Here is a 26550-nt window from a genome sequence, read left to right as displayed (position 1 = left end):
ATTGAATAAACAAACAAACAAAACAAAAAACTTAACATACGACTCAAAGTTCAGCCTTCAAGAGCAACCAACACACGTCATTATAAAATCACAGGTGTATGCAATTAACTTAAGGTACGTCCGTCATGCCAATGATCGCCCTGCAGAGACAGACGCTATAAAGGCATTGCTTATTTGCTCGCTGGTCGGGTTTTAAAGTTAGCTTCACTTTGAAGACGACATGGAAGTTTCAAAGTATATTTGCAGAGAAACGCATCCACGAGTGTTTTTTCTTATCGGAAACTCGAAGTAGTGCTTTCACATGGCTGCCAACTTGGTTGGAGTGAGATGTTCGGTTCGAGACAAGTCTGCACACACATGCACACGCTTTTACATGTAGGCCTATGTAACAGTTTTATTACCTTGCAAATAGTCTGTAGGGTTTGAAAACCACCCCCAACATTCTTGATGTAGCTAATTTTAGGTTTATGATGGAACAATATAGATTTGCCGTAAAATTGCTCGCGTGAGTCTGAAAGGGCGAGTGTCACGCCACATGCGTGAGTTGGCAACCTTGCTTTCATAATGGCTTTCCTTTGTTACGTTTCTGCATCTAAATCATTTAAACCTGCGATGTTACTACCAGGTGGTTTAATACCGAGAAGGAGCGTCGGACGTAAGCACTTAACTTTGAAATTTAGTTTGTAATACCAATTCACACGAGTCCTCGTTTAAAAGAAGACGAAATATAAATCCATGTCAAATCCTGCTGATAAAATAGGGGGTAAGGAAAATGGTATGTTTAGGGGAAATGTAGCTGTAACGCCACGAAGTACGTTACCTTTCAAGCGGAACCAAAATTCTGCAATAAAAGTGAAACAAGTAAGAGATCAAATCCACATACAACGTCTTTGTGATATCAAAATAGTGAATAGTGACAGTGGTGAATAGACACTAGATGCTCGGCTTGCTAAACACCTGGGGGTCTATCATTTTAACTTGCAATGTGAATCACATGATCCATTATACAGTTCCAGAAATCGTAATTCTAATGTGGGAAACAATGTAGTGCCAACTATGGAAGAGTTAAGCCATATTTATATCCAATATTATAGATAAAGGTAATTCTGTAGGTTAAGCAAAGGTTGACACGAACAGGATCCTGTATTAACAGGGTGTGCATATTGTTGTATAAATGGAAGCACATTTTTTTTGGTATACAAATGACAGATTCAGCTGTCCAACATGCAGAAAGTGTTTGGTGCAGAGAGAGAGAGAGAGAGAGAGAGAGCGAGCGAGCGAGCGAGCGCACAAATTCAGAAATGGAAGTGCAATAAGAGCCATTTGAGGCAATTAAGGTTTTGAAATAAACAGACATCTTTATCTAAATTGACTATGGGACTTAAACCAACAACCTACTGATTGCAAATGTAGATTTTTAAGAACTGTAACCTGCTGCCATATAAAATGTTTTGTCAAGCAGTTAAATGTATGAACAACATTAATATTTAACTGACCCTGCATAGGACAAACAAGTATACAAATGGATGGATGAATATGAGAAAACTTGCTAATTTCTTTTAAACTGTTCACCTGGTTAACCACTAACAAGATTTAGTACTGAGAATATCCTAACAGCCTGTAGTACTTAAAAAAAAAAAACACAAATCACTACCTTGAAGCGGAGTTTAGACTGCAGGAAACATGTAGGCCTACATTGCCTTACCTAGTTCAAGAGCGGAGACTGTACGTTTGTAAGGCGTGGGCTGCCATCTTGTGGTTACAACTTGCTGTTTCTTCTGTTCGGTTGATTAAAACCGATGTGACGAAATCCTGAACTAACTAATGGAAAATATACATTTTGTCCCACCTTGAATATGACCATTTAACAGTACAGTACATAAAGTTAAGCGTGTTTGAAAAGTATAGGCCTATATACTAACTATTAACTAATAACGTCCATGAATAACGTGATGTAATGTATTACTGTAAGTAGGCTTCGCAGAAACTTGCCAAACTTCAGCTTGGGCTCCTGGGATAGAGGTGACGTTCAGGACGGCAGTCGTTTTAATGGCTTTTATGATGCAGTATATTCACACTCTGAAACCTTCATAATCATAGTAGTAGGCCTCTGTGTGACAGTGACACCCTAGTTGCCTCTTAATTGTAGTCCTAAATGGAAGAGCTTAATATATTTTATTTGTTTGTTTCTTTGTTTTTACCTGTTTTCCGGAGTAACATTCATAACTTGTTCCATAAAACTAATGGGCGGAATCACTTTTATAATAATGTTTTATGTCATATTGCCTATATGTGGTAATCTGATCTAAATTAATTGCGCTGCCTACTGAACTCACTAGCCTCGTATAACCTTAACTCGTCTTTATGCTTCGGCTTTAAGGTCTTTAGCAGCAGGTACGGTACGCAGCTGCGGACTCACCGAAGTTTAAAGTTTCACCGCACATGAACTTGACGCCTCGTCCCTATTTGACGCTGGACTCCGCCTATTGTTTACCGGCGGTTGGTTATGCGGAGACCGGGTCGCTGCCGCCTGCTTTAGCTGCGGAGCCGGAGGCGCGCAGAAGACCGAGCTGCGGTGATAAAGGTAACGAAGATAGCCTCCGGTAAGCTCCAGTTAAACACACTGTTCGGGATCAGTCAGCTATATTTAAATTACACTGGATTTTTTTTTTGTTTAATTCGGTTATTAGGATGGTATTAATAAAACGTTTAGTATTAATGTATTATGATGTCATGTAAAGATATATTTTGTTATGTATTCAAATATTAACCTACTCGTAGTATTAATGTAACTTAATGTCCACGTTCTCCTTAACCTATTAATGGGAGCCTATTATGAATTAAATGGTTTTCTTTGTCTTCGTGATAAGGATTCGTAGTTATTATTAAATTCTGAGTATAACATACTTATGTAATGCCACATCAAAAACATTTATTTCTATAATTATCAAAACTTCCGTTTTGTATCTGTAAGTAATTAGCATAATAAATTCATATCCATGAGCGATTTTGTGTAACATTTGAGAGACTTTTTGGTAAATATAACGTCTTATGTGGAGTTTTTTCCCCAATGTATTGTGGAAGTCTGAACAGATGGTGTGGTGTCATTGCTCATGTCATTTAGGCATGCCCCCTTTAAGACAACTGCAAATGCATTCCCCTTCGCGATTCAGATAAACATCAGCAAGATACATTTGTCTAGATTCCGATTATCTCACTACAATTGTGAAATTAGTTTAAAGCCGCTTAGTCGCTGTCCTTGAATAACGGAGTATGGCTGTATACAGGTTGTCTGATATATTCGCCTGAAACGTTAAAAACTGACTTCTCTAGTCAGAATTTTAAGCTAATCTTTGCTTGCCAGCCATGTCAATCTTTCTGTTATTATTCTTGTGTTAAACCTCAGTCTGTGTATATGTTAGTTGTATAGTTTCAGGTACGGATACATGCATTTCAGGAGTAGTACTTGCTTCTGATAACGAGGCAGGGACCCTGTGTGGTCTGTGTGGTCCCGGAAGTCTGTCTGAGGGGTGTGGTGTGTCACATTTCACTCTCTGATATTTAACAGAAGGAATTTGCGTTGGAGTCACAAGTACTGCGATATGGTGTGGTGCTGAAGGAAGAGTGTAACTGTAAAATTTGACTATCATCTTTAGCTGGTCACGGCCAGCTCTGACTATGATGTGGCCTGAGGATGAAGGTGTGCTTCCTGCCGTGGAGGCTACATCAGGCGTGTCAGATCCATCACGGTGCTGCCTGTGTTTGTTCTAGTGTGGCTGCATCGGAACCGTGGTTCTCAAACAAAACAGCCTGTCCCCTCTTCTGCAAACATACATTCCCAGTGCTGATCTGTTGTCCTTAGAATCTTCCCCTTAATGAGCCTCCCCCCATTAAACTGACTTGCAGTTGTTTAGCAGACTCTTTTATCCAAATTAATGTTCCACTGCGAAAGCAGAGCCGGCCTGCAGCCCCCGGGGCAACTGGCCTTAAGGGTCTCGCTCAAGGGCCCAGCAGTGGAACCACATTACCAACCACAGGACCACAGTCACCAGCACGGCATCTTAACCCACTGAGCTGCATTTCAGCCTCTCGGATTCCTTCCCTATTTATCTGAGGAAGTTTTTCTTTTTTTGAGCTTAACTTCGCTGGCATGATATCCAGATTGACTGCACCTAGTTAGCGTGACGCATTACATGCAGGGAGCCGTCCCAGAATTCCCTGGGAGTAAGAGTTGGGGGGGTGGGGGGGGGGGGTTGAAGAGGTCTTCATCTAGCTATTAAGCATCTTCCTTTTCAAATCACATCACGCACTGGCTCGCAGACCGCGACCTTGTGTCCGTAAAGTGTGCATACATCTTATTTATTCATAGAGATTATTCATTTCTGTCCTTCTGTCACCCACACACGCAGATAGACTGCAAGGCTGTGCTGATGACCTTCCGTCGTTGTGCGGCAAGGTGATCACTGAATCAGTTTTAGCTTTGCCTTTAAGCACATTAATCTGGCTTTAAAAGCCTCCATGTTGGGGTCATTCTGGGAGAAACAGTCACCCAGTTCACTGGATAGTACATTCCATAGACAGTAGGCTTCCTGGTCGTCTCTGTGTTTCGATGTGGGTGAAAGTATGTCTGTATTCTTTTCCCTTTACACAAAGATACACTTTGTCACAAACTGATGTTTCAAACTGGTGAAAATGCTCATTCATTAAATTCTGTGAAGTTAAATTTAATTTTCACATGGTGGTGGTGGTGGGGGGGGGGGGTTTGGGGTTTGCCATAAATGAATCAGTGCCACTTTGGTCCAGCATAAATCAGAGGCTGTGAGCTTCAGAAAATTGGAATTTATGGCAGAAACAGTTTTGTACCCGAGACAGACGCACGGAGATGCATCAGCTTGTGCAAGGAATACAAACTTGGACCCACGAGTACAAACTTGGACCTACATGCAAGATGTGATGAGCTGCCTTTCTTTGCCATTTTGTGTGTTTGGAGAAGCCCAAAGTCTGTTTTATAGGATAAAGTGCATCCTTTGATGTAACCCTGTTCCCTCATGGTGTTCCCAATATTCCAGCACCATTAGCCCAGAATGAATTTCCACACCTTTCTCCCTTAATGAATTGGAGGTTTTTTCTTCTTTATAAATATAATGTCCTGCCATACACAGTTCAGGACCTTTCTCGCAGTGTTCCAAGAAGGACTGAAGCTCTTCTGAAAGCTCAGCCTGGCCCTGGTCCTTGTCAGCTCCTGGACATGAAGGCCCGATTAGGTGTTTGCAGTATTTCCTCCAGCCCCTGTGTCTGTTAGCACGCTGGGTTACTCGGCACCACATCCCGGATATTAAGAGTATTTCATGGTGCTCCGTTGGAATTCTGGGATTGACACTTTGAGCAGTTTCCTTCAGATGCTTCTGTCCTGCGCTGCTCCTTGAAATACCGGCAGTCCAGCAGCACTGGGGCCGTTTGTGCGCGACTCCACCTTCGCTGTGGAATGTGCGCCGACCTCGCCGCTATTCGCCGTGAAAGGACACCATTCGCCATTCCCCAGGGACGGCGCCGCCACTCCATCTCCGGCCCGCACAAAGGCTTCCTTCTGCCCTTCAGCTTGGGCGTGGGGGAACAAACATGCCCCCCCCCCTCCTTTATCCAGTGTTTTAGTTCTTAGTACAATTGCAGTGAGATTAACGGTGACAAAAATGCTAATGCTGTGGGGCGAGAACGGGGCCGAGGGAACGCTGAGTGTCTTAAAGCACCTTCGCCTCCCCCATGTCCGTAAACACTGTGGGTACAGAGTGTCCCAGCCTGGGGTAGAAGCTCTGAGTCCATGTCAGCAATTTGGCGTAAAACTACGATGGTATGTCTGATAAAGTTTGTCAGCTTTGCCATTTCATATTTGCAGCAACCACCCAATATGCCTGTGCTTTGCTGACTCGGCCACTACTCCAGTCTGTTACTTAACAAATTAAGTGGATTAATGAATTGAGATGGTTTTCAATGGCTGAGGTGCCCCTGAGGAGAGGTTAGGGAACTGAAGAGGTCTTCATCTAGCTATTAAGCAAGATATTGGTGACTTTTCATAAAACAGAGGAATTTGTTGTTTATTTTTTATTATGTTATGTTAATTAGCATAAGTTCACTCTCTGTTAAATTGTGTTTTTTTTCTCAGCAAATATACACTTACTACTTGGATAAATAGCCTTAAACATTTGCCTTGACTGCCTAAGACTAAACATTGAGTTGCAGTTCTGTCTGTCACCTTTTTAAGACTTTATACTAGATTTTAAGAAAGCAGACAGTGACTGGGGTTGTGCTGCCTTAAGGGATTATCAAATCAAAATCAAATCAAATCACTTTTTTTGTCATGTCACTTGTCACCGGTAAACAGGTATGATATATGTGAGCGAAATGGTTGTTTGCAAAGCCTCTCGAAGCAGCCGTACTATGACACGAATTAACAATCAAAATAAAAGTATAATATATAAAACATAAAACATTTGACCAATCTATGTATGTATAAAAGTGTATGTAGTTATGCAATAAGAATGTACAATTATCTGTCCTGTATAGACGCTTTTGTAGATATGGATAGCAGGAAGGAGTGAAGCTGAGCACAGTGCTGTGTGTCTCTGAAGCTGAGCACAGTGCTGTGTGTCTCTGGATAGCAGGAAGAAGTGAAGCTGAGCACAATGCTGTGTGTCTCTGAAGCTGAGCACAGTGCTGTGTGTCTCTGGATAGCAGGAAGGAGAGTGAAGCTGAGCACAGTGCTGTGTGTCTCTGGATAGCAGGAAGGAGAGTGAAGCTGAACACAGTGCTGTGTGTCTCTGAAGCTGAGCAAAGTGCTTTGTATCTCTGGATAGCAGGAAGGAGAGTGAAGCTGAGCATAGTGCTGTGTGTCTCTGAAGCTGAGCACAGTGCTGCGTGTCTCTGGATAGCAGGAAGGAGAGTGAAGCTGAGCACAGTGCGGTGTGTCTCTGGATAGCAGGAAGGAGAGTGAAGCTGAGCACAGTGCTGTGTGTCTCTGAAGCTGAGCAGAGTGCTGTGTATCTCTGGATAGCAGGAAGGAGAGTGAAGCTGAGCACAGTGCTGTGTGTTTCTGAAGCTGAGCACAGTGCTGTGTGTCTCTGGGTCCTGCTCCCTTTACGTCTGTGCCTTGCTGTTGTGTGCTGTGCTGATGGAAGGTTCAGCTTAAATGGGTGCAGTCAGACCGGCTGTAAACAGCAGCCCCGGATTTGCAGTGCTGGGGTTGACACTGTACACACAAGTCGCCTGTCTTGGAAGCAGGTGCCTGGCGAGTCACATGTTAACAGCCCTTGACATTACCGAGGGTCATTATACGGAGGATGCAGACTGGCACGTCACAAGATCAGCGGCCACGTGTTTTCACCATCAGTGACAGGCAGTTTGACTTCTCACTCCACCTAGAGGCCAGAAGGTGTATGTACCTCAAGTCCTGAGCAATATGGCATGTAAAATTATTTTTAAAACGAAAAATTGCGTCTGATTTATTCAGTGGAACAAAGGACCTGTAGCTTCTGACCCTAAAACATAAACCGTAACCATATAACTGTAACCACGAACCAGCAATTTGTTGCGGTTTTAGTTAACAGTGAATCAGCGTGGATTCTCAGACCGTCAGAGTTACGCGTTCATGCAGCATGTGGAGGGCTGGCCTCCCCAGGGCTGTGGGAGGCCAAAAATAGCTCCTCTTTCTTGTTGTTTCCAGAGCCCTGCACATCTAAAGCACTGCACATCTAAAGCACTGCTGAAAAGGGTCACATGACCAGGTATACAGAGTTTATAAAGTACATAGTAAAAAGGTTGTGTTTCTTAAGAAATGTTTAATCCTTTAACGAGTTTTCCCATTTTTTTCGGTAATGATTGTAACGAGCAGGGATTTCAGGGGAGATGAGCGTTGCCCACAGCTGAGCGTCTCAGGGTTTGTACTGTGAGAGAACCATGGCTACCAAACCAGGAGGGGGGCTGTTTGGCAAGGCTGAGCGGAGCGGGCCCCCATGCGGGGGACGGAGGCTGCCCCATCAGCAGCGGGCGTGGGCTGAATGCCCTCCTGTCCGGCTTCCTTTGATGCTCGCCAGGGATCCGAGGTCTTTTTGTCTGGATGCCATTATCAGCAGAGAAATATGCCGGTTCCCTCTGCGGACGCCTGGGATGGGGCCGAGGGCTCCTGACAAGAATGTCATAGGAGGCTTTCTGTGGCCACTGTGTGCTAAGAAGGGGAGAGTTTATTCTGATAGAAGTGAGGATTTAACAGAGGCCATGTACTTCAGTGTGCATAAAAGTACGTAATAACCGTAGGATGTGACCACAGATAATGGAGATAGTGTATACTGAGCTCCCTGACAGGGGCTTGGCTTGCTGTGACGTATTTAAAATATGCAGCTTTTGTGTTTTGGCAATTTGCTAATGAGGCAACGAAGACGTTCTTGTGTCAGATCGGCAGGCTGGTTCTCTCCGTGTCCATGGTAACGCTTCACCCTTTAAAGTGATTAGGACGATACTGGTCTGTTGGGTTGCCTGCCAGTGTGCACTGGAATGAAGAAGGCGTGCAGAGTTTGCTTTGCAAACAAGTGGCTAATAGAGATGTATTTATACAACCAGCACTTTAACCTGTATGTCAGATCAGTATTACTACTAATAATAATTCTGATAAAGATCACACATCTTAGTGTGTAAAGCACAAATAAATATCAAACAAATATTCTTGAGCTGGTATTTCTGTTACCTGGAAACGTAATGGCAGCCGTGAGCACATCAGCGACGGAGCCTCTCTGCGAGGCGGCTCCCTCCTCACTGCAGGCCTGTCGCAGTCACTGGCGTCCCAGCATGTCATTGCTGCTCAGTGGGCCTCCGCTTTGTCTCCATGGAGCTTCTCAGGAGACTCCCTGGAATCTAACGGTACTGGGCGGTGGTAACAGCCCTGTGTTCTGGTCAGGGCTGACCCAGCCCCTTTCAGGGCCCTACCAACAACTTGATGAACTGAGGATGAACGAGTACATTCAATGGATGGATGGATGATGGATGAATAGTTGTCATTTGTCGTCATCCTTTCCATTCTGACAGGCTGATCCGACGGGGGGGGGGGGGGGGGGGGGGGCTTAGTTTGCTTATGCCAGGGGTGGCCAGTCTTATCCACAAAAGGCCGGTGTGTATGCAGATGTTAGGGGTGACTTTTAGGTCAGCTGTTCAAACCCAGGTGTGAGGATTCTTCAGGCCAATCAGTCCTATAATTAGCAAGCTAAGTAGGGAGTTACGGCGAAAACCTGCACACATGCGGCCCTTTCTGGATAAGACTGGCCAGCTCTGCCTAACCCCTTGTACTGGCCCTGACTGTGGTACATTTTGGGTCGGTGTTGTGTGTGCCTTAGCGTGACCCTCTATACGGGATCGGCTCCTCCCTGCCCTTGTAGATACCCGTGCCCCAGTCCACCAGCAGCCGGCTCCTGGCCATAAACCTTCTAGGTCTGGCATTCTTCCGGACAGCTCTTCAATTTAGCCAGAAATGCAATATATAAGACACTGTGAACCAATCAGGAATTACAGAATTATGTTTTGTGGAGTAAATAATCAAATTACGAAAAGTTAAAATTCTAAGTTGTGTTGTGTCGTCTGTAAAGGAGCGACGTGCAGCTGCACCAGGAAGCACAGCGCACTGGGAGCTCAACACAAACTGGGAGCTCAACACAAACACACTATTGCTAGTCAACACAGCCCTGCAGAGGCAACAACATCAAGATTAACTATCCTTGCTATTCCATCACATGCAGATCATATCACTGAAATATACGTTTTTTACTCTGCATATAAATATGCAGCTTTTTTCCTCTTTTTACAGGGAAACAAAAGCATGCTGACTGGATGGGCTGGTACATTTTTCATAAGAAAACATCACAGTAAGTTTAAACAAATAGCCCACGACTAATAATCTATGATTTCCCCCTCAGGTCTTGATGGCATGATGAGAGTGACTCTGATGAAAAGGAAAAGACGTGAGACTCCAGGTTTCCCCGTTCATCTTAGCTAGCAGTACTTCCAGCTTTAATGGATTCCTGCAAGTTCAGCCCAGAAGACGTGAGTCGCCCATTAAGCTGCCCTGTTGGGAGACTCGGCCCCGCTAAATCCACCAGCAGCATCGACCAGTTTGTGAGTCACCGTGGTAACGGGGACTCTGCGTATAGCTCTTTCTCTGGGGGCTCGAGCGCCCCCGAATATGGGCCACTTCACCTTGCTGATGAGCTTGGCTATGAGGGCTTCCTGGCGTCAGACTTTAAGAGCGCCGTGGACGACCCGTGCTCGGTCCCCAGCTCCCCCTCCAGAAGCGTGGTGCACTGGTACCGCACAGCCGAAAATGCCCCAGAACCCAGAGTTCCGCACACTTTGGCTTGGAAGAATTGCAGCTGGGAGCCCCCCCCAGCTCCCCCGGCACGGCTGGACAGCTTTATAGCAGTTAAGCATCTGGAAAACTCTGGAGGCAGTTGGAGCCCTAGGGACCAGTCGGCACGGCCCAGAACAGAATTGGTCCGCAACCTTAGAACTTCACAGGCTAATCCAAGAAACCCAGTGGAGTATCAGAGCTTTACCGAGGGACTCCAATGTGGGAACCATCGTCACAAGGCTCAGAACCTCAACAGCCTTGTCCAGCACAGAGAGAGCAATAAGGTTAAGCCTCCTGAGATCACTGGCGAAAATACCCATCTTGCTTGTCTGGACTGGCGAAGTCAGCTTAACATGGATGATCCAGACTATGTTCAGCAGCAGTGCCAAGGTGACCAAAGCCTATCTTCAAACAGGAGAGATGAAGAGGACCTCCATACAAGCCCATATGGTTCTCCGTGCTCCTCATACCTGTCCAGGGTCGTCCAGCAGAAAATGGAGCACAAAGAAAAGCATCACGGCACTTTTAGGCATCACAACAGCTGCCAACTCATCTTCTACTCTGGCCCAGAAAAAGGCGTCCCTGCCTTCAAGCCTGACAAAAAGGAGAGGGCTTTTTCTCTCCAGGGACTGGACCATGCTGACAGGAGTGCAGGGACAGAGATGACGCAGCCTGTAGCGAACTTGGCTCTCGATGAGATCGACAAGGCGACTATGCCACTGTTGTTTCACCTGGCAGGAGAGAGCAGGGGCACATTAGTAAGGAAATCAAAAGGTGAGATTGAGACTAATGTTATCCTCAAGGAATTAAGACTGGAGAGCAGCCCCAAGGGGCAACTGGGAACCAAAGCCTCTGATTCTTCTTCAGACTATGGCTCCAGCAGTGGTGGCACTCAGAGCAGCCGCCAGCTAGAGGTGGCCGTCCAGGTTGGGGGTGGCAGCGGCGCTTCTGCTCTCAGCTCGCCGAACGGTTCACCCAGGATGACCTCCTGCGACGGCGTGAGAGACACGCAGCCTGTGGTCCTAATGGAAACCACCTCCAAGAGGACGGATCTGCACACCACCCCCGTTCCGTTCAAGGTCACACCGGTCCCTGGACACACGACCTCTATTCAATTTGCTTCCAAGGTTTCCTCTGAGAATCCCGAGAGTTTAGAATCAGGCATCTGGGGAAAGCAGAATTTCGCTCAGCTTCAGGTAGCACGAGCTGGACTTCTGAAGATGCTGAGCCCAGAGCAGAGGAACCTGTGCTATTCTGATCCAGACAGTTTGAATCACATGGGAGATGAACCTGCTTACAGAGGGTGCCGCTCAGTGGATGACCAGCTGGTGGAGCCAGTGAGCAAAGACAAACTGAGCGGACAGGGTCTGGTAGCAGCTAGACGGAAGGTCTTTGAAACCAAAGGCCGTGCCCTGTCAGCTTTCTGCTTCTCCAAAAGCGCACTGAAGCACATCCAGCGCGAGGCCTTGCAGGCGTACATGGAGTGTAAGGCAGGCCGCCAAGGCACAGGAGCCCAACCTCCTGATCGCAGACACTCCATGGCTGGGAAGGTGGCGGAGTTTGGCCAAAGGTCACTTTGCAGAAATGCAGAACTCGGGAAGGAGGAGGGCAGGCCCCTTTCTGCAGGCCGCCTGCTGGACCCCCCAGCCGGCTGCGTCACCTGCGCAGACCTGGGGTCTCTCTCCTACTGTGAGCAAGGACACTTTAATGAGAAAGTGATCCCAGCTACTGAGAGATCGTCTTCTACGGATAACCTTTGTCGATTGCGTTCCACTCCAACTCCATATGCCCTGCAGGTATGTGTCACGCTCCGTTATTGTGTCTGTCTATCTGCAACCACCCCACCGGATGAGTAAATAGTCAGAAATGTTTATAGCTAAATAGCCGTAACACTGGAGGTGCCCGCATCTAAGCGAGGAGTGGGGAGCATATTCAGTGAAACAGGTGTGTATCAACACAGATATAATTTTGCCTTTTAAAATTAGGTTTTATCAGTTTGCATTAAGTAATTTGTAAGTAGCTTTTTGCCATTAAAAGGGGGGCTTCCCAGATTTAGCCATCCATGTTGCTAATGAGCTAAAGTTTAAACAGTACATTTTGCTTCTTGGTTAAGTCAGTTTCAGAGCTAATGTACCGAATTTGAGATCTTTTGTTTTTGACTTTCTCTTCTCACACATTGGGATGTGCTTTTGTTGTGGCAAGTAACACTAAATAATTTGTGTTTGTCACTAGACCACGATCCGCTCCAATGAATCTTTACCATTGAATAACCTGACACTGAGGTGAGTGACTGGAATATCTCAGTGGTGTGTCAGAAAACACAAACAAATTGATGAGCGTCCGAAACACGCACTGACGAGCTGACCTTTCTGTTGAGGAGGGAAAGGTGACGCCCGTGGCTGACTGCCGTGTGCAGCCACACCTGGGGGTGTCTCAGACACCTGAAAGTTGACAGTGGCCTTAGTCCCTGCATTCCTCACACATTCTGTCATAATCCTCATGTGTTATAGGTTATCTACAGTGCACTTCCTGTAGGTCATTCCGTATCAGTCATAAACATTTAAATGTGCTCTACACCAGGCTGACCATGGAAAGCAGACTCCAACAATCACGCTTGGTATTATACATTAATATAATCATGTATGTGGTCTACACCAGGCTGACCATGGAAAGCAGACTCCAGCAATCGCGCTTGGTATTATACATTAATATAATCATGTATGTGGTCTACACCAGGCTGACCATGCACAGCAGACTCCAGCAATCGCGCTTGGTATTATACATTAGTATAATCAAGTATGTGGTCTACACCAGGCTGACCATGCACAGCAGACTCCAGCAATCGCGCTTGGTATTATACATTAGTATAATCAAGTATGTGGTCTACACCAGGCTGACCATGCACAGCAGACTCCAGCAATCACGCTTGGTATTATACATTAATATAATCATGTATGTGGTCTACACTAGGCTGACCATGGAAAGCAGACTCCAACAATCACGCTTGGTATTATACATTAATATAATCATGTATGTGGTCTACACCAGGCTGACCATGCACAGCAGACACCAACAATCACGCTTGGTATTATACATTAATATAATCATGTATGTGGTCTACACCAGGCTGACCATGCACAGCAGACTCCAGCAATCACGCTTGGTATTATACATTAATATAATCAAGTATGTGGTCTACACCAGGCTGACCATGCACAGCAGACTCCAGCAATCACGCTTGGTATTATACATTAATATAATCATGTATGTGGTCTACACCAGGCTGACCATGCACAGCAGACTCCAGCAATCGCGCTTGGTATTATACATTAATATAATCATGTATGTGGTCTACACCAGGCTGACCATGCACAGCAGACACCAACAATCACGCTTGGTATTATACATTAATATAATCATGTATGTGGTCTACACCAGGCTGACCATGCACAGCAGACTCCAGCAATCACGCTTGGTATTATACATTAATATAATCAAGTATGTGGTCTACACCAGGCTGACCATGCACAGCAGACTCCAGCAATCACGCTTGGTATTATACATTAATATAATCATGTATGTGGTCTACACCAGGCTGACCATGCACAGCAGACTCCAGCAATCGCGCTTGGTATTATACATTAATATAATCATGTATGTGGTCTACACCAGGCTGACCATGCACAGCAGACTCCAGCAATCGCGCTTGGTATTATACATTAATATAATCATGTATGTGGTCTACACCAGGCTGACCATGCACAGCAGACTCCAGCAATCGCGCTTGGTATTATACATTAATATAATCATGTATGTGGTCTACACCAGGCTGACCATGCACAGCAGACTCCAGCAATCGCGCTTGGTATTATACATTAATATAATCATGTATGTGGTCTACACCAGGCTGACCATGCACAGCAGACACCAGCAATCACGCTTGGTATTACACATTAATATAATCATGTATGTGGTCTACACCAGGCTGACCATGCACAGCAGACTCCAGCAATCGCGCTTGGTATTATACATTAATATAATCATGTATGTGGTCTACACCAGGCTGACCATACACAGCAGACACCAACAATCGCGCTTGGTATTATACATTAATATAATCATGTATGTGGTCTACACCAGGCTGACCATGCACAGCAGACTCCAGCAATCGCGCTTGGTATTATACATTAATATAATCATGTATGTGGTCTACACCAGGCTGACCATGCACAGCAGACACCAACAATCACGCTTGGTATTATACATTAATATAATCATGTATGTGGTCTACACCAGGCTGACCATGCACAGCAGACACCAGCAATCGCGCTTAGTATTATACATTAATATAATCATGTATGTGGTCTACACCAGGCTGACCATGCACAGCAGACTCCAGCAATCGCGCTTGGTATTATACATTAATATAATCATGTATGTGGTCTACACCAGGCTGACCATGCACAGCAGACACCAACAATCACGCTTGGTATTATACATTAATATAATCATGTATGTGGTCTACACCAGGCTGACCATGCACAGCAGACTCCAGCAATCGCGCTTGGTATTATACATTAATATAATGATGTATGTGGTCTACACCAGGCTGACCATGCACAGCAGACACCAACAATCACGCTTGGTATTATACATTAATATAATCATGTATGTGGTCTACACCAGGCTGACCATGCACAGCAGACACCAGCAATCACGCTTGGTATTACACATTAATATAATCATGTATGTGGTCTACACCAGGCTGACCATGCACAGCAGACACCAACAATCACACTTGGTATTATACATTAATATAATCATGTATGTGGTCTACAACAGGCTGACCATGCACAGCAGACTCCAGCAATCACGCTTGGTATTATACATTAATATAATCATGTATGTGGTCTACACCAGGCTGACCATGCACAGCAGACTCCAGCAATCGCGCTTGGTATTATACATTAATATAATCATGTATGTGGTCTACACCAGGCTGACCATGCACAGCAGACTCCAGCAATCGCGCTTGGTATTATACATTAATATAATCATGTATGTGGTCTACACCAGGCTGACCATGCACAGCAGACACCAGCAATCACGCTTGGTATTATACATTAATATAATCATGTATGTGGTCTACACCAGGTTGATTATATTAAACCTTCTTCCCAGGGTAGTGATGTAGCTATAAGGTAAATGTCTTGTCAGTTCTCAGAAATCAGTTGAAGGGAAGTCTTCAGTGAGCAAGTACCCAGTGGATCGGGTGGACCCAGCAGATCGGGCGGAGCCAGTGGATCGGGTGGATCTAGTGGATAGAGCGGACATGGGGCAAGTGGGCCGTGCCGTCTGCATGGCAGATTCTAGCAGGGTGCCCAGGGAGGAGGCAGCCACGCGACGGGTCGGCAGGTTCTGGGCCTCTGCTTCACGCTCAGAGTCCGTGGAGCAGCTACGAGGCCGGCGCATGGCCCAGGCCCACGAGCAGAGAAGTTCACCGTCCTTCTTCGAGGGCCAGGAGAGGCGGCAGGTGCTAGAGCACAGGAGGCCCCTATTCAAACAGGAGTCTGCCCCACAGCTCCGTGTCGGTGAGCTCGGGAGCCGCGACCAGGTGCACAGCAAGGCCTGGGCCATCCCTGAGCCATCCGCCACGGGGGGCACCACCCACTTCCCATCCAGCCCCTCTCTCAGTCCAGCTGGCAGCCCCTCGTCCCTCCCTGTGTCTGGCTTGGATTTCCGTAAAAGATGGATCCAGTCTTTATCCAGAGGCAGGTCCAGCTCCAGGTATGAAGACAAGGCTTTATTTGCCTCCTCATCCAGAAGGTCCTTGACCCTGGATTCAGGACTTTAAATTTGACATTTAACTTTGTGAAAACTTCATGTTTTTTTATAAGTGGTTGACTGTTTCTTCAGAGTGAAGACGTCCCCAGTGCAGCCCTCACTGCTGGAGCTCTCGGTGGATGATCCTGAAGAGATATTTGGGTCCTTCCCTGAGGTATTTTTAAACCAAGGAGTGATGACAGACTCGGACTTGTGGCTCAGGAGCAGGGATGGAGAACGTCCCCCAACAGGGGGCGAAGGAGGTTCCCAGAGAACCAGAGACACCCAGTGTCAAGTCCAAGAGACGGACACAAGCACCAGGGAAGAACTTCTGAGAAAGGAGGAGGAAGATGAGGAAGGAGTTTCAGTGGATGAACCCGAGTCTCCTTCAGTCGCCACCAGCGAAACCATAGTGAAATGGCAGTGGGAGGACATGGTGCAGCAGGTGGCGGCGGAGGATCAGACATTAGCACATGTGCTGCTGCCAGCAGCCAGTGGGATCACTGCAGTCGCACTGATAGAGCAGCTGCTTTCTGGGGACACCTTACTGATGGAAGAGCATTACAGGTGGAAGCACGCTCAGGAGGCCAGCGGCCCGGACACAGAGGACGGGTAACTCGCTGATTACTGCTACAGAAGGGCAGTGGTGGGCACAGCTAACCAAGAAGATAGTTTCAAGAACCGCTAATATGCTCACTCTAAGGTCTAAATTGATAACGCTAAACAGAAAAATCACAAACAAAAAAATTGTGGAAGCTAACGATTAGCGCTGACAGCTAACTGTTTTATATGAACTTATCTTCGGTTTGGTTTTTGGCTCTGAAACCCTTAAAACACACACCTAGAGAGATAAACGTATAACCTGTTTAACACTGAGGTCCCATTTGTCAGACTAGAGTGATTACTAGGGGATATTTATGACTTACCCAACTGGATATCAATGGATTCTGTAGAGTCTCCGGGATAAATGTGCATTGAATTTTTTTCTCTGATATTCCATTTGCGAGATATAAGCGTTTTGTCGAAGGAGCCCTATTTCACAACTAGCCCATGCTGACATTTTGAAGCCACTTGGGGACTACAAACATGGTGCTGGTTACCCAGAACTAGGAAGGAGGGTCCCAGGTCCCTATTGGTCGATAGCTCTGTCAATCAGAATTGAGAAAATACAATCACAAGGCAGGATCTCTAGTTTAGCCTGATAACTTCTTGGATTAGCTTTGCTAAATAGCCATTAGTAGACTAGTGGAACTCTGCCCACCACTGCAGAAGGGTTGGACTGGCAGCCAGCATGTAACTCGCTGGTAGACAATCCATTATTCTTTGCCAGTAATGTTTGTTATTCAGTCATTACTATTTTGATCGTCACATACAGCCCGACTGTAATTAAAAGAAAACAGACAGAAAGCTGCCCTGTTTACGTACATTTGAAATGAAATTTTGGATGAATACAGTGCTCCACTTGGCTTGTTGCAGCTTTGCAGCGGATGTGGTGTGTTCTCTTAATGCTGCTCATCCAACCACTGAAGCTCAAGCTCAAGAAACTGGCCAGACACAAGGCGGGGCAGGAAGTGAGGTCACTAAGAAGAAGGTAAGAATCTTCATTGAATTGGTTCCTTATCCGTTATTCGGTGGAAGGTGGCCATAACGGACCAGTGCGATGTTATGTCAGTCATGTGACCTGCGTGCCCTCAGAGGCTGCTGATGTCATGCATCGAGCGCCACCTGGAGGCACTGGCTGAGCGGCGGGCGGCTCTCAGGCAGGAGCTGCTGGCCCATGGGGAGCGGGCCAATGCCATGGCCTCCCTGGTGCAGGAGCACTGTCTGCCACCGGAGTATGAGCGCTACACTCAGTTCCTGGATGACCTGGAGCGGGTGGTCAGCCTGCTTCTGTGCCTCTCCGCCCGTCTGGCCCGGGTGCAGAATGCATTGAGCGTTTCGGACCAACATATGGACCCGGAGGAGAAGGTACATGAACCACTGCGCCAGAATGGGCCAGCACACTGTTTATTAGTGATAGACAAAATGACACTTCATGAACCATTTGCTGTATTTTTTGACCCCACTAGATGGCACTCTTGGTTTGCTTTGGGCCATGCTTTGTGCCTTTTTTTGAACAGAGAGCATCACCTAGTAGGGTCAAAAAATACGACAAATGCTTCATGAACTGGGTGATTTGGCATGTTTGAGCAGGGAAAGCTGCAAACTGTTGGATTCTGGTGCTCCAGAACCGGAACTGGGGAACCCTGAACTTAGCACTTATAGACATGCATTATAAGTGACATACAGATCAGCATGTGAGTCTTTGAATTCTTCATTCACCCTCATTGATCAGATCACTGTCCAAGCTGCCACCAGCAATGCCAGGTCTGTAGCTGGAGTAGATTTAATGTGATATGAAAAGTGCTCTGCGACTCTCCCATATTCATTTTAAAGTGTAAGCTTAATGTGTCACCTGTTACCTAACTTTAGTTTTTAACCACAGAATAGCTGAGTCTGTCTTTGCTTCTTTTTTACTTTAACGATTCATCTTGCAACTAATTGGCAGAATAGTGCACCTGTTTCCACTAATTAAGTTCTAGGTGTGACATCTGTGAAGGTGATTCCTCCAGATGGAGGACCACTCTGCTTTTTCATGCTTTTTTGCTTTTTGTAAATATTTCTGAAAAGACCATTTCCAACGTCACAATGGAATGACTTTTTATTGTTCCACAGACTGAGTATCTTACCGTTTTTTTCGATTTCTTTGGCACATTTCTCAAATAATTAACATTTGCAATACAATGTGTGTAACTTGTGCACAGTTGAACATTATTTGTCATTGTTTCACACAAATTGCAAATGTTATGTCACATATTATATATGCAAACAGTCTTGTACAGCCATCCTCATGTGCCATAGTTTTCAGTTGCTTAAGTCTTGATGGTCAAAATGGACTTTGTATTTTCTCAGAGAAATAATTTTACACCCAAAAACAAATGTACGTTCTCATTGTTTAAACTGCTGCATGCAAAACAGCTCAAAAACTTTCTGAATGATTCTAGACTACATTCCATAAATGGCGGTGATATGGCATTGTTGTGTATTTGGTTCCCACAGTATTCGATTTTGCTGTCATTTTTTTGCTTTTGTGGGAAACAACCATCATTCAGAATTACTGTACAGACAATGACATTTTGACAATATAACTAAAGCATTTTGACTTTCATGGTTTAAATGACAACGGTTCTTCTTCAGTTTAGTGGCACTAACTGATTCATCGATTGAATTATTTGTTTTTGAGACCAGAGTTAACTTCTTGGGGGCGAGTTATGGCCTTTTGGGGCTTAACCATGCTGTTGCTGTTGTGCAGTTTGTATAAACCTGTTTCGAGAAATGCTCTAATAGTTGTATGAATGTTATCTTTCGTCAAATGTGCCAAAGCGATTAAGAAACCGGTTAATACTGAACTGCTTATTCTATTGTCTTTGCTGCCCTCTAGTGGTAAAACAGTTCTTGTCTATTGAATGAATCCAAAGCATCCTGTTCCCTGAAAACTGTCATGCAGTTTCCTAAAAACCTTTTTATAGCTGTGCTTTACCTCTATTGGATGATTTTCTGTCCGTGACCTTGTAGTAATAATCATAGCCTGGTTTGGAAGGCGGCCTGCTCTAGTGGATGGACAGACGATGGCTGGACTGAGAATCTTTTCTCTTTTGGTCCTCTCCCCGTCATTCAGGAATCCCTGCAGAACCGCCACCGTTTGCTGTGTAGACAGAGGGACGACGCCAAGGGCCTGAGAGAGAACCTGGAGAGAAGGCAGGGCGTGGTGGCTGCCATTTTGGCCAAATACCTGAGTGGCCAGCAGCAGGAGGAGTACAAGCAGATGGTGCAGACCAAGGCCTCACTGCTCATCCAGCAGAAGGACCTGGACGAGAGGCAGCGTCTCAGGGAGGAGCAGCTGCAGGCTTTGCTGGGCAGCCTGCCCCCGTAGCCGCGCGATGGCGCCCCCCAGCGTGGCTGCCAGTCAGGCCTGCTCTCTCCCGCTTCCTTCGGTAACCTGTGAAACTCGCGTTGGTTGTATCTTCCGGTCTTTTGCTTTTGGGATCTGCTTGATTTCCTACGATTCCCTTTGCGAGGGATCTTGTGTAAAATACAGCATCTTCTGCAGACTCACTTCTCATGCCTCAACCCAGGGATGCTGGTAGAATAGTATTTAGCCAGAAATATTTCTATAGCTTATTTTTTTTACTACAGACTTCTGGGTCCAAAACCTCAGAGACAGAAATGCTGCTGTCCAGCAGAAGGCAGCTGTTCTTTGGATACCATCACTCTCATTCCTGTGGAACCTTTAGTGGATGATCTGAGTAATAATGTCAGTCCTGCTTCTTCATTTATGAGAGAAGATCATGACAGCGTGAGGCCTTTTTGAAAGGCTGATCCACAAGGTAGAGCATTTTTGACCACATTCACCCACATTTTCTTTGTACTGCCCTGCCGTGGCATGTTCAGAGATTTTCATCACGATGCAAGTCTGATGTTTTTACGACCGATAACTATTTATTAACTATTTGTTGCTGCTATTTTAATTAATGCTACCCGAAGGTAACAGGTAAAGCTACCAGAACCTGGATCTTTTGGTTCCTTTCCATCCATGGTTATATTTACCGAAGAGTAAAATGAAAAAAGAGAAAAAACAGTGACCTTAAAACTGACACATAACTAAGATAAAAACATAAACCATTTTCTAAAATACAGTACAATGAGCCCCAAAACTAGTATTTTTAGTATATAGTACCTATGCTTCTGAATTGTATTTATTTTGTACATGTTAATGGCATAATAATTCCTCAAATTATATGTAATTATATGTGATTGTATGTGAAAAAGTGTGGGAATGATTATGCATTGTGTGAAACCAACCAATGCAAACACCTTTTATCTTTAGATGGCATGACCTCAGGTCACTCTAACTCATGTGCATTTCTACTCCGTATAGCTACTCTCTTACTCACATGCATTTCTACTCCGTATAGCTACTCTCTTACTCACATGCATTTCTACTCAGTATGGCTACTCTATTACTCAAATACACTTCTACTCTGTATAGCTACTCTCTTACTCACATGCATTTCTACTCCGTATAGCTACTCTCTTACTCACATGCATTTCTACTCAGTATGGCTACTTTATTACTCAAATACACTTCTACTCAGTATAGCTACTCTATTACTCACATGCATTTCTACTCAGTATAGCTACTTTCTTACTCACATGTATTTCTACTCAGTATAGCTACTCTATTACTCAAATACACTTCTACTCAGTATAGCTACAGTACTCTATTACTCACATGCATTTCTACTCAGTATAGCTACTTTCTTACTCACATGTATTTCTACTCAGTATAGCTACTCTATTACTCAAATGCACTTCTACTCAGTATAGCTACAGTACTCTATTACTCACATGCATTTCTACTCAGTATAGCTACTTTCTTACTCACATGTATTTCTACTCAGTATAGCTACTCTATTACTCAAATGCACTTCTACTCAGTATAGCTACAGTACTCTATTACTCACATGCATTTCTACTCAGTATAGCCACACTCTTATGCACATGCATTTCTACTCAGTATAGCTACTCTCTTACTCACATGCATTTCTACTCAGTATAGCCACACTCTTATGCACATGCATTTCTACTCAGTATAGCTACTCTCTTACTCACATCCATTTGTACTCAGTATAGCCACTCTCTTATGCACATGCATTTCCACTCAGCATAGCTACTCTCTTACTCACATCCATTTGTACTGGGCATAACTACTGTATAGTATAGAATGCAGTATAACATTTTTGTTCCATGCATTCCTGAACCTCTCGTTACCTTCTCTTTTAAGCATGTTGTTGTTAATTACACGAGGACCCTGGCTTGCAGTGACATTACAGACATGCACCAACCTGACATTGTAATCGATGTGTCTTCACCCTGCAGCTCTGAAATCCTGCTGTTAAACATCTGCTATAAAATATTCTCCTTGCAGTTATTTTGTTCACCGCACCAAAAGCCGAGAGCACTCATGCTCGTCGTGGGTGAATAAACCATTTTCCCCTTGATTCTTCTGTGGCTGTGTACTTCCCAGGTTGTCCCCTAAGTGAGACATGCATGTTTAGTTTTATGACAGATTTCTGAGTGTGTTTTGGGGGGGAAATAACCGTATATAACAGCTATAGGACCACAGCTTCCTATGACACACACACACAGATGGATAGGTTCCTTTAATTGTCATTGTAAAAATATACAACAAAATTCCACTGCACCTACAAAAAAAATGTCTCCCATCTTAAAATAAAGGATAAATTAAGTAAAAGAGAAAATTTAATGAAAAAAAACACAGTAATTTCCAACCAAATGCTGTAAACATAAATAATTTACATGCACTGCAATCTTCCTGTTTGCTTTGAAGCTGAACAGTTTCCTCTGCACAACCACTGGCTGCATTTTGATAGGACCAGCTGTCCCGTCCCACCCAGGCTGCCGGGGAGTCCTTGCATGTTATGTGTGGTATTTCCTGGTAAGGCCTCGTACCGCTGGGTGTGCCTCATCAGACCAGACACAAACACGCATGCATTGGTGTGACAGCTTCAGTTATGAAACCTAGGCTGGTTTCACATGATCGTTGACGTCATAAACTCCAAAGGCTGCTGAAGACTCAGCCCCATCCCCCCCCGGCCCCAGATTCTGACTCACAGAGACCATCTGTCTGATGGAACAAGCCCCAACACGCTCCCAGGTGGAGGTGCTTGTGTGTCACTAGAGGGTGGGATTGTGTTCAGAACCTGCTCTTGCCGAATAGCAGCTATGCAGGATGAGCCTTTGGTCTGACACAAACAGACCAGATGGCGCGTGTGCAGGATGCCCCGCTGGTGGGGATCATGCTCATGGTAAGTGTTAGGCAGCGGCTAAGATGGTGCTGGTTTTTCTCCAGTCCTCACCTGTAATCACAGCACCCGCATCCTGGGAACATGTAAAGGAATGTGGTCGTATCTGCTTGGCAAATACGTGGCCTTCCCCTATATCAACATATGGCAGGGGGGGGGGGGGATAAAATACAATGAAGGATTCATCCACTGCACAGCTCACTCCACCCACCCCAAGAAATACACATTCAACAAGGAGGCTTGGCTGAACAAGTGTGGGCACTGCATTTCGGTGGGGGGGGGGGGGGGGCACTCAACCACAGAGGAGGGGCAGAAGATTATGTGTGCTCCGTGTTACATGCCGAGCTCAGCAGTGAGAACAGCCTGAAAGGGAACACAGGGGCCCTGGGTGAAATGTCAGGGAGGGGGATGTCTGTCCTTAGTTACAGTGTACAGAATGTCACATCAAACACAAACCTCGGTTTCTGCAAAGGAGTTCGATTTGGTATAAACCAGCGGGGGCATACCTAGGGGCTTGGGGCCCCTGACTAAATGTCACCATGGGCCCCTGCCAGATTTTACATATAATTTTACATATTCAGGGGCCCTGGGCAAATGCTGGGCCCCCTAAATCTGCCAGGGCATCCATGCCCCTCTGATGCCCCAGCAAACCAGGAAGAAAATGCAAATTTTGTAAAAACATCTTTAAATTCAGCCGGTCTCATTATTATGTATTTACAGTAAAAGACTTTTCATAAATATCAAAGATATCACAACACAAGGACAGGATGCTGGAACTCGCCAGCTATAAAAATGTAGGAAATTTAGGCTTTAATAACATTTTATAAATGTAGCTACTATGACCTCAGTATTAAAAAATCCAGTACAATCCAGACTTCAAGGCAGACGATAAAATAACTGTACAGCACGATGTCCCTCCTTAACTGTGGTTAAAATAATATCTCGTTAGAAAGCAGCAGAAAAGGAATCAGCTGGCGGCCTTTTGCGTTTTCAGTGGAACATGTCGGAGGAGGGTCTCTGCCTGGCTCCGTTCTCCTCCTCTGCTACTCCGCTCATGGCGTAGAAACTCGGGCGAGTCTTGTACTTTTTCTTATGTGCCACGTGAGGCTGGAAAATGCGACTCAGCGTGTTAAAGCCCTTCTGATGATCTGGAAAGGCATAGTTGTCCAGCTTTTCGTGAGAGACCTCTTTGGAGAGCACCTGCGGTGCCCCGAGCAGCGCCCTCAGCTCAGACGGCGCCCCCTGGGGCAGGTGGTGATAAGGCTTCTTGCCGCTGTTGTCCCTGAGGTGCACGTTGGCACCAAATTCCTGCACCAGCATGGCCATGGTGGCCCTACGGTCGTGGATGGCCGCCACGTGCAGGGGAGTGTACCCGCCGTGCGTCTTTGCGTTGACGTCGACCTCCATGCCGCCCCGCTTGGCTATCTCAATGATCTTGGACAGCATCTCATGATTGTCGCTCTTGGCGGCCCAGTGCAGGGCTGTGAGGCCGGATATGAAGTCTCTCTTTCTGGCCAGATGTGTATCCTGCAGGAGGAGCCCGTGGACGTGACTCCAGTGCCCTGCGGCACACCTCACCATCCACTCGTGCTCCGCAGCTTCCAGGGGGGTGCTCTCTGGGAAGTGGACCTCATCACCCGGTTTCGGGCTCTTGCAGGTTCTCCTGACCTGCGGTGACCCAGGTAGACTTCCACCCCCCTGCTGTCTCCTTTTGAATCTGGGCGATCTCTCCATGGAAAGTTCCGGGACACTTGTCGCCGAGTTACTTTTCGCTGCATCCGAATCGACTGATTCTACTTTAATATCAGGAGGGGGCATGCGAAGGGGTAATGCACAGGGTTTGGGGCCCGGTTTCTGTGCTTCAGTCCAAGGTGTCGTGGCGCTTGGTCCATCCACCTTGACACGTAGTTCAGCACTCAGTGTGTCTGTCTGGGGCTTCACGTCTACCACAGTGTAAGCAGATCCTGTCTTTCTGGTTCTAACTTCACCTAGAAGATTGTGATCTTCCACTTTCGGGGATTCATCATGTTTCTGTGACCTCACCACAGGTAAACCTGACTTGCTTGCATAGGTAACCTCCCCTGTTCTGCGTGTTTGCGGAGGATCTACGAGCCGCGGGGTGGAGGTATAGCTAACATTCATGAGGTTCTCATTCCTGCCACTCGGAAGGGTTAGCGTGTTGTGCTCAAGTTGTGAATGTAATATCTTACCGTCTTTCCGATCATGACCTCTGTGTTCCACCTCAGAGCCAGCTGAGCGAACACCGGTTTGCTTTTCAAACGTATCTCCCACATCAGGCCGCTGCGTCGTTACTGCCAGTTTTCCGCCAGAAAAGTTCTTTTTCTTAAGTACGACATATTTCACATCATCAATTTCCCTTACAACAGCGACGGTGTTGACGTATTTCTTGAAAAGCTCCCGGTTCCGTTTCTTCTCCTCGGGATCGCTGCAGTTCAGCAGGTCTTTAAATGTTATTAGTAACTCGGAGTTCTTCACGTTTCCGCCCCGCTCCAGCAAGAAATTGGTAATAACGTCTTGAGTCAAGGCCATCTTTTTGAGACCTCCGCGAAGAAATCTTAACGATCAGGTAGTTGAAAGCTTCCCCATGAAGCGCTAACGTACTTTACGGTCCCCGGCGCTCCGTCCTCCCGGTACCTGCCGCTTCTGCGCGGAGGTTTCGCCTGGCAGCGCCTATAATAACTTCTGCGCATGGAAGCGTGGGGAGGGAGGCGCCCTTCGCTGGCAGGTTAGAAGCCGCGGCGAGGTTCGGGTTTCTGATCGGCAACCTCCCGAGGCGGTGATATGTCACGTCATTGTTTTTATTAGAAATGGGAGTACACATGCAATAAAACAAGACCGGATGTTCAGTGTAGATTACTACTCTATGCATGTCAATACATTATAATTGTATATATTTAGACAAATATATACTAATTGATTACTATAGTGACTTTCAAGCAATTGCAAGTATTTAAATTGGCATAACAACAACAACAATAACAATAATAATAATAAAATTATTTGTGGAAATTGTGATGACAACATAACCTTAATTGTAGAAGTATATTATTATATATTATGTCCGTTGTATGATTTTGCGAGTTTACGTTTCGGAATCTGAAATGTCAACATTTCATAAACAGACGTACATGCAAATTGGGAGATGACCCAACACCGCACTTTATAACAAGAAAATCCATAAACTTAAAACATGCATTTGACCGAACACTTATCAGAGGCACGTGTAATTTGTTATATCCACAGTGGAAAATGGCTATTGATTTACTGCATTACCTCTACCCGTAACATCATTTAAGTGCATTCTCACCGCAGGAATATCCCTGGTACCTTAAGTTGATTGTCAGGTATCTCCGTGGCCCGCACGCGGCTCCTGGCGGCTCGCGGGATGGAATTCCA

At 45.6% G+C, this 26550-nt stretch overlaps 2 protein-coding genes across 4 annotated transcripts; one reads left to right on the top strand and one right to left on the bottom strand.

Moving 5' to 3' along the window:
• The first annotated feature begins 4 nt into the window (after positions 1-4).
• On the top strand, positions 5-22308 carry LOC111833352 (uncharacterized). 3 transcript variants are annotated; one of them, XM_072717719.1, is made up of 9 exons: positions 1957-2022; positions 2381-2584; positions 9954-12180; positions 12617-12666; positions 15602-16171; positions 16301-16819; positions 17684-17798; positions 17903-18175; positions 19926-22308. In XM_072717719.1, the coding sequence occupies exons 3-9, from the start codon at positions 10051-10053 to the stop codon at positions 20178-20180; spliced, it is 3912 nt and encodes a 1303-aa protein (XP_072573820.1). In that variant the 5' UTR covers positions 1957-2022; positions 2381-2584; positions 9954-10050; the 3' UTR covers positions 20181-22308. The 3 variants fall into 3 exon arrangements, with proteins under 3 accessions (XP_023647311.2, XP_072573820.1, XP_072573819.1); XM_072717718.1 differs by having other exon boundaries at positions 2381-2603; XM_023791543.2 differs by lacking the exons at positions 1957-2022; positions 2381-2584 and adding an exon at positions 5-114.
• Positions 22309-22451: 143 nt separating this feature from the next.
• On the bottom strand, positions 22452-26511 carry sowahab (sosondowah ankyrin repeat domain family member Ab). The gene has a single exon (XM_023791559.2). The coding sequence runs from the start codon at positions 25681-25683 to the stop codon at positions 24124-24126; it is 1560 nt and encodes a 519-aa protein (XP_023647327.2). The 5' UTR covers positions 25684-26511; the 3' UTR covers positions 22452-24123.
• Between the last annotated feature and the right edge of the window lie 39 nt (positions 26512-26550).

The sequence above is a fragment of the Paramormyrops kingsleyae genome, chromosome 10, assembly GCF_048594095.1.
Source record: "Paramormyrops kingsleyae isolate MSU_618 chromosome 10, PKINGS_0.4, whole genome shotgun sequence".
NCBI classification, from domain to species: domain Eukaryota; kingdom Metazoa; phylum Chordata; class Actinopteri; order Osteoglossiformes; family Mormyridae; genus Paramormyrops; species Paramormyrops kingsleyae.
The sequence above is the reverse complement of the archived record's forward strand: the minus strand, read 5'-3'. Positions and strand labels throughout refer to the sequence as shown.

Bases quoted from the DNA above. Each gene is read 5' to 3' on its own strand.
- LOC111833352 (XM_023791543.2), top strand. From the start codon at position 10,051: ATGGATTCCTGCAAGTTCAGCCCAGAAGACGTGAGTCGCCCATTAAGC. The intron at 12,181-12,616 runs GTATGTGTCACG...GTTTGTCACTAG, and splicing joins CAACTCCATATGCCCTGCAG to ACCACGATCCGCTCCAATGA. The intron at 18,176-19,925 runs GTACATGAACCA...CCCGTCATTCAG, and splicing joins ATATGGACCCGGAGGAGAAG to GAATCCCTGCAGAACCGCCA.
- sowahab (XM_023791559.2), bottom strand. From the start codon at position 25,683: ATGGCCTTGACTCAAGACGTTATTACCAATTTCTTGCTGGAGCGGGGC.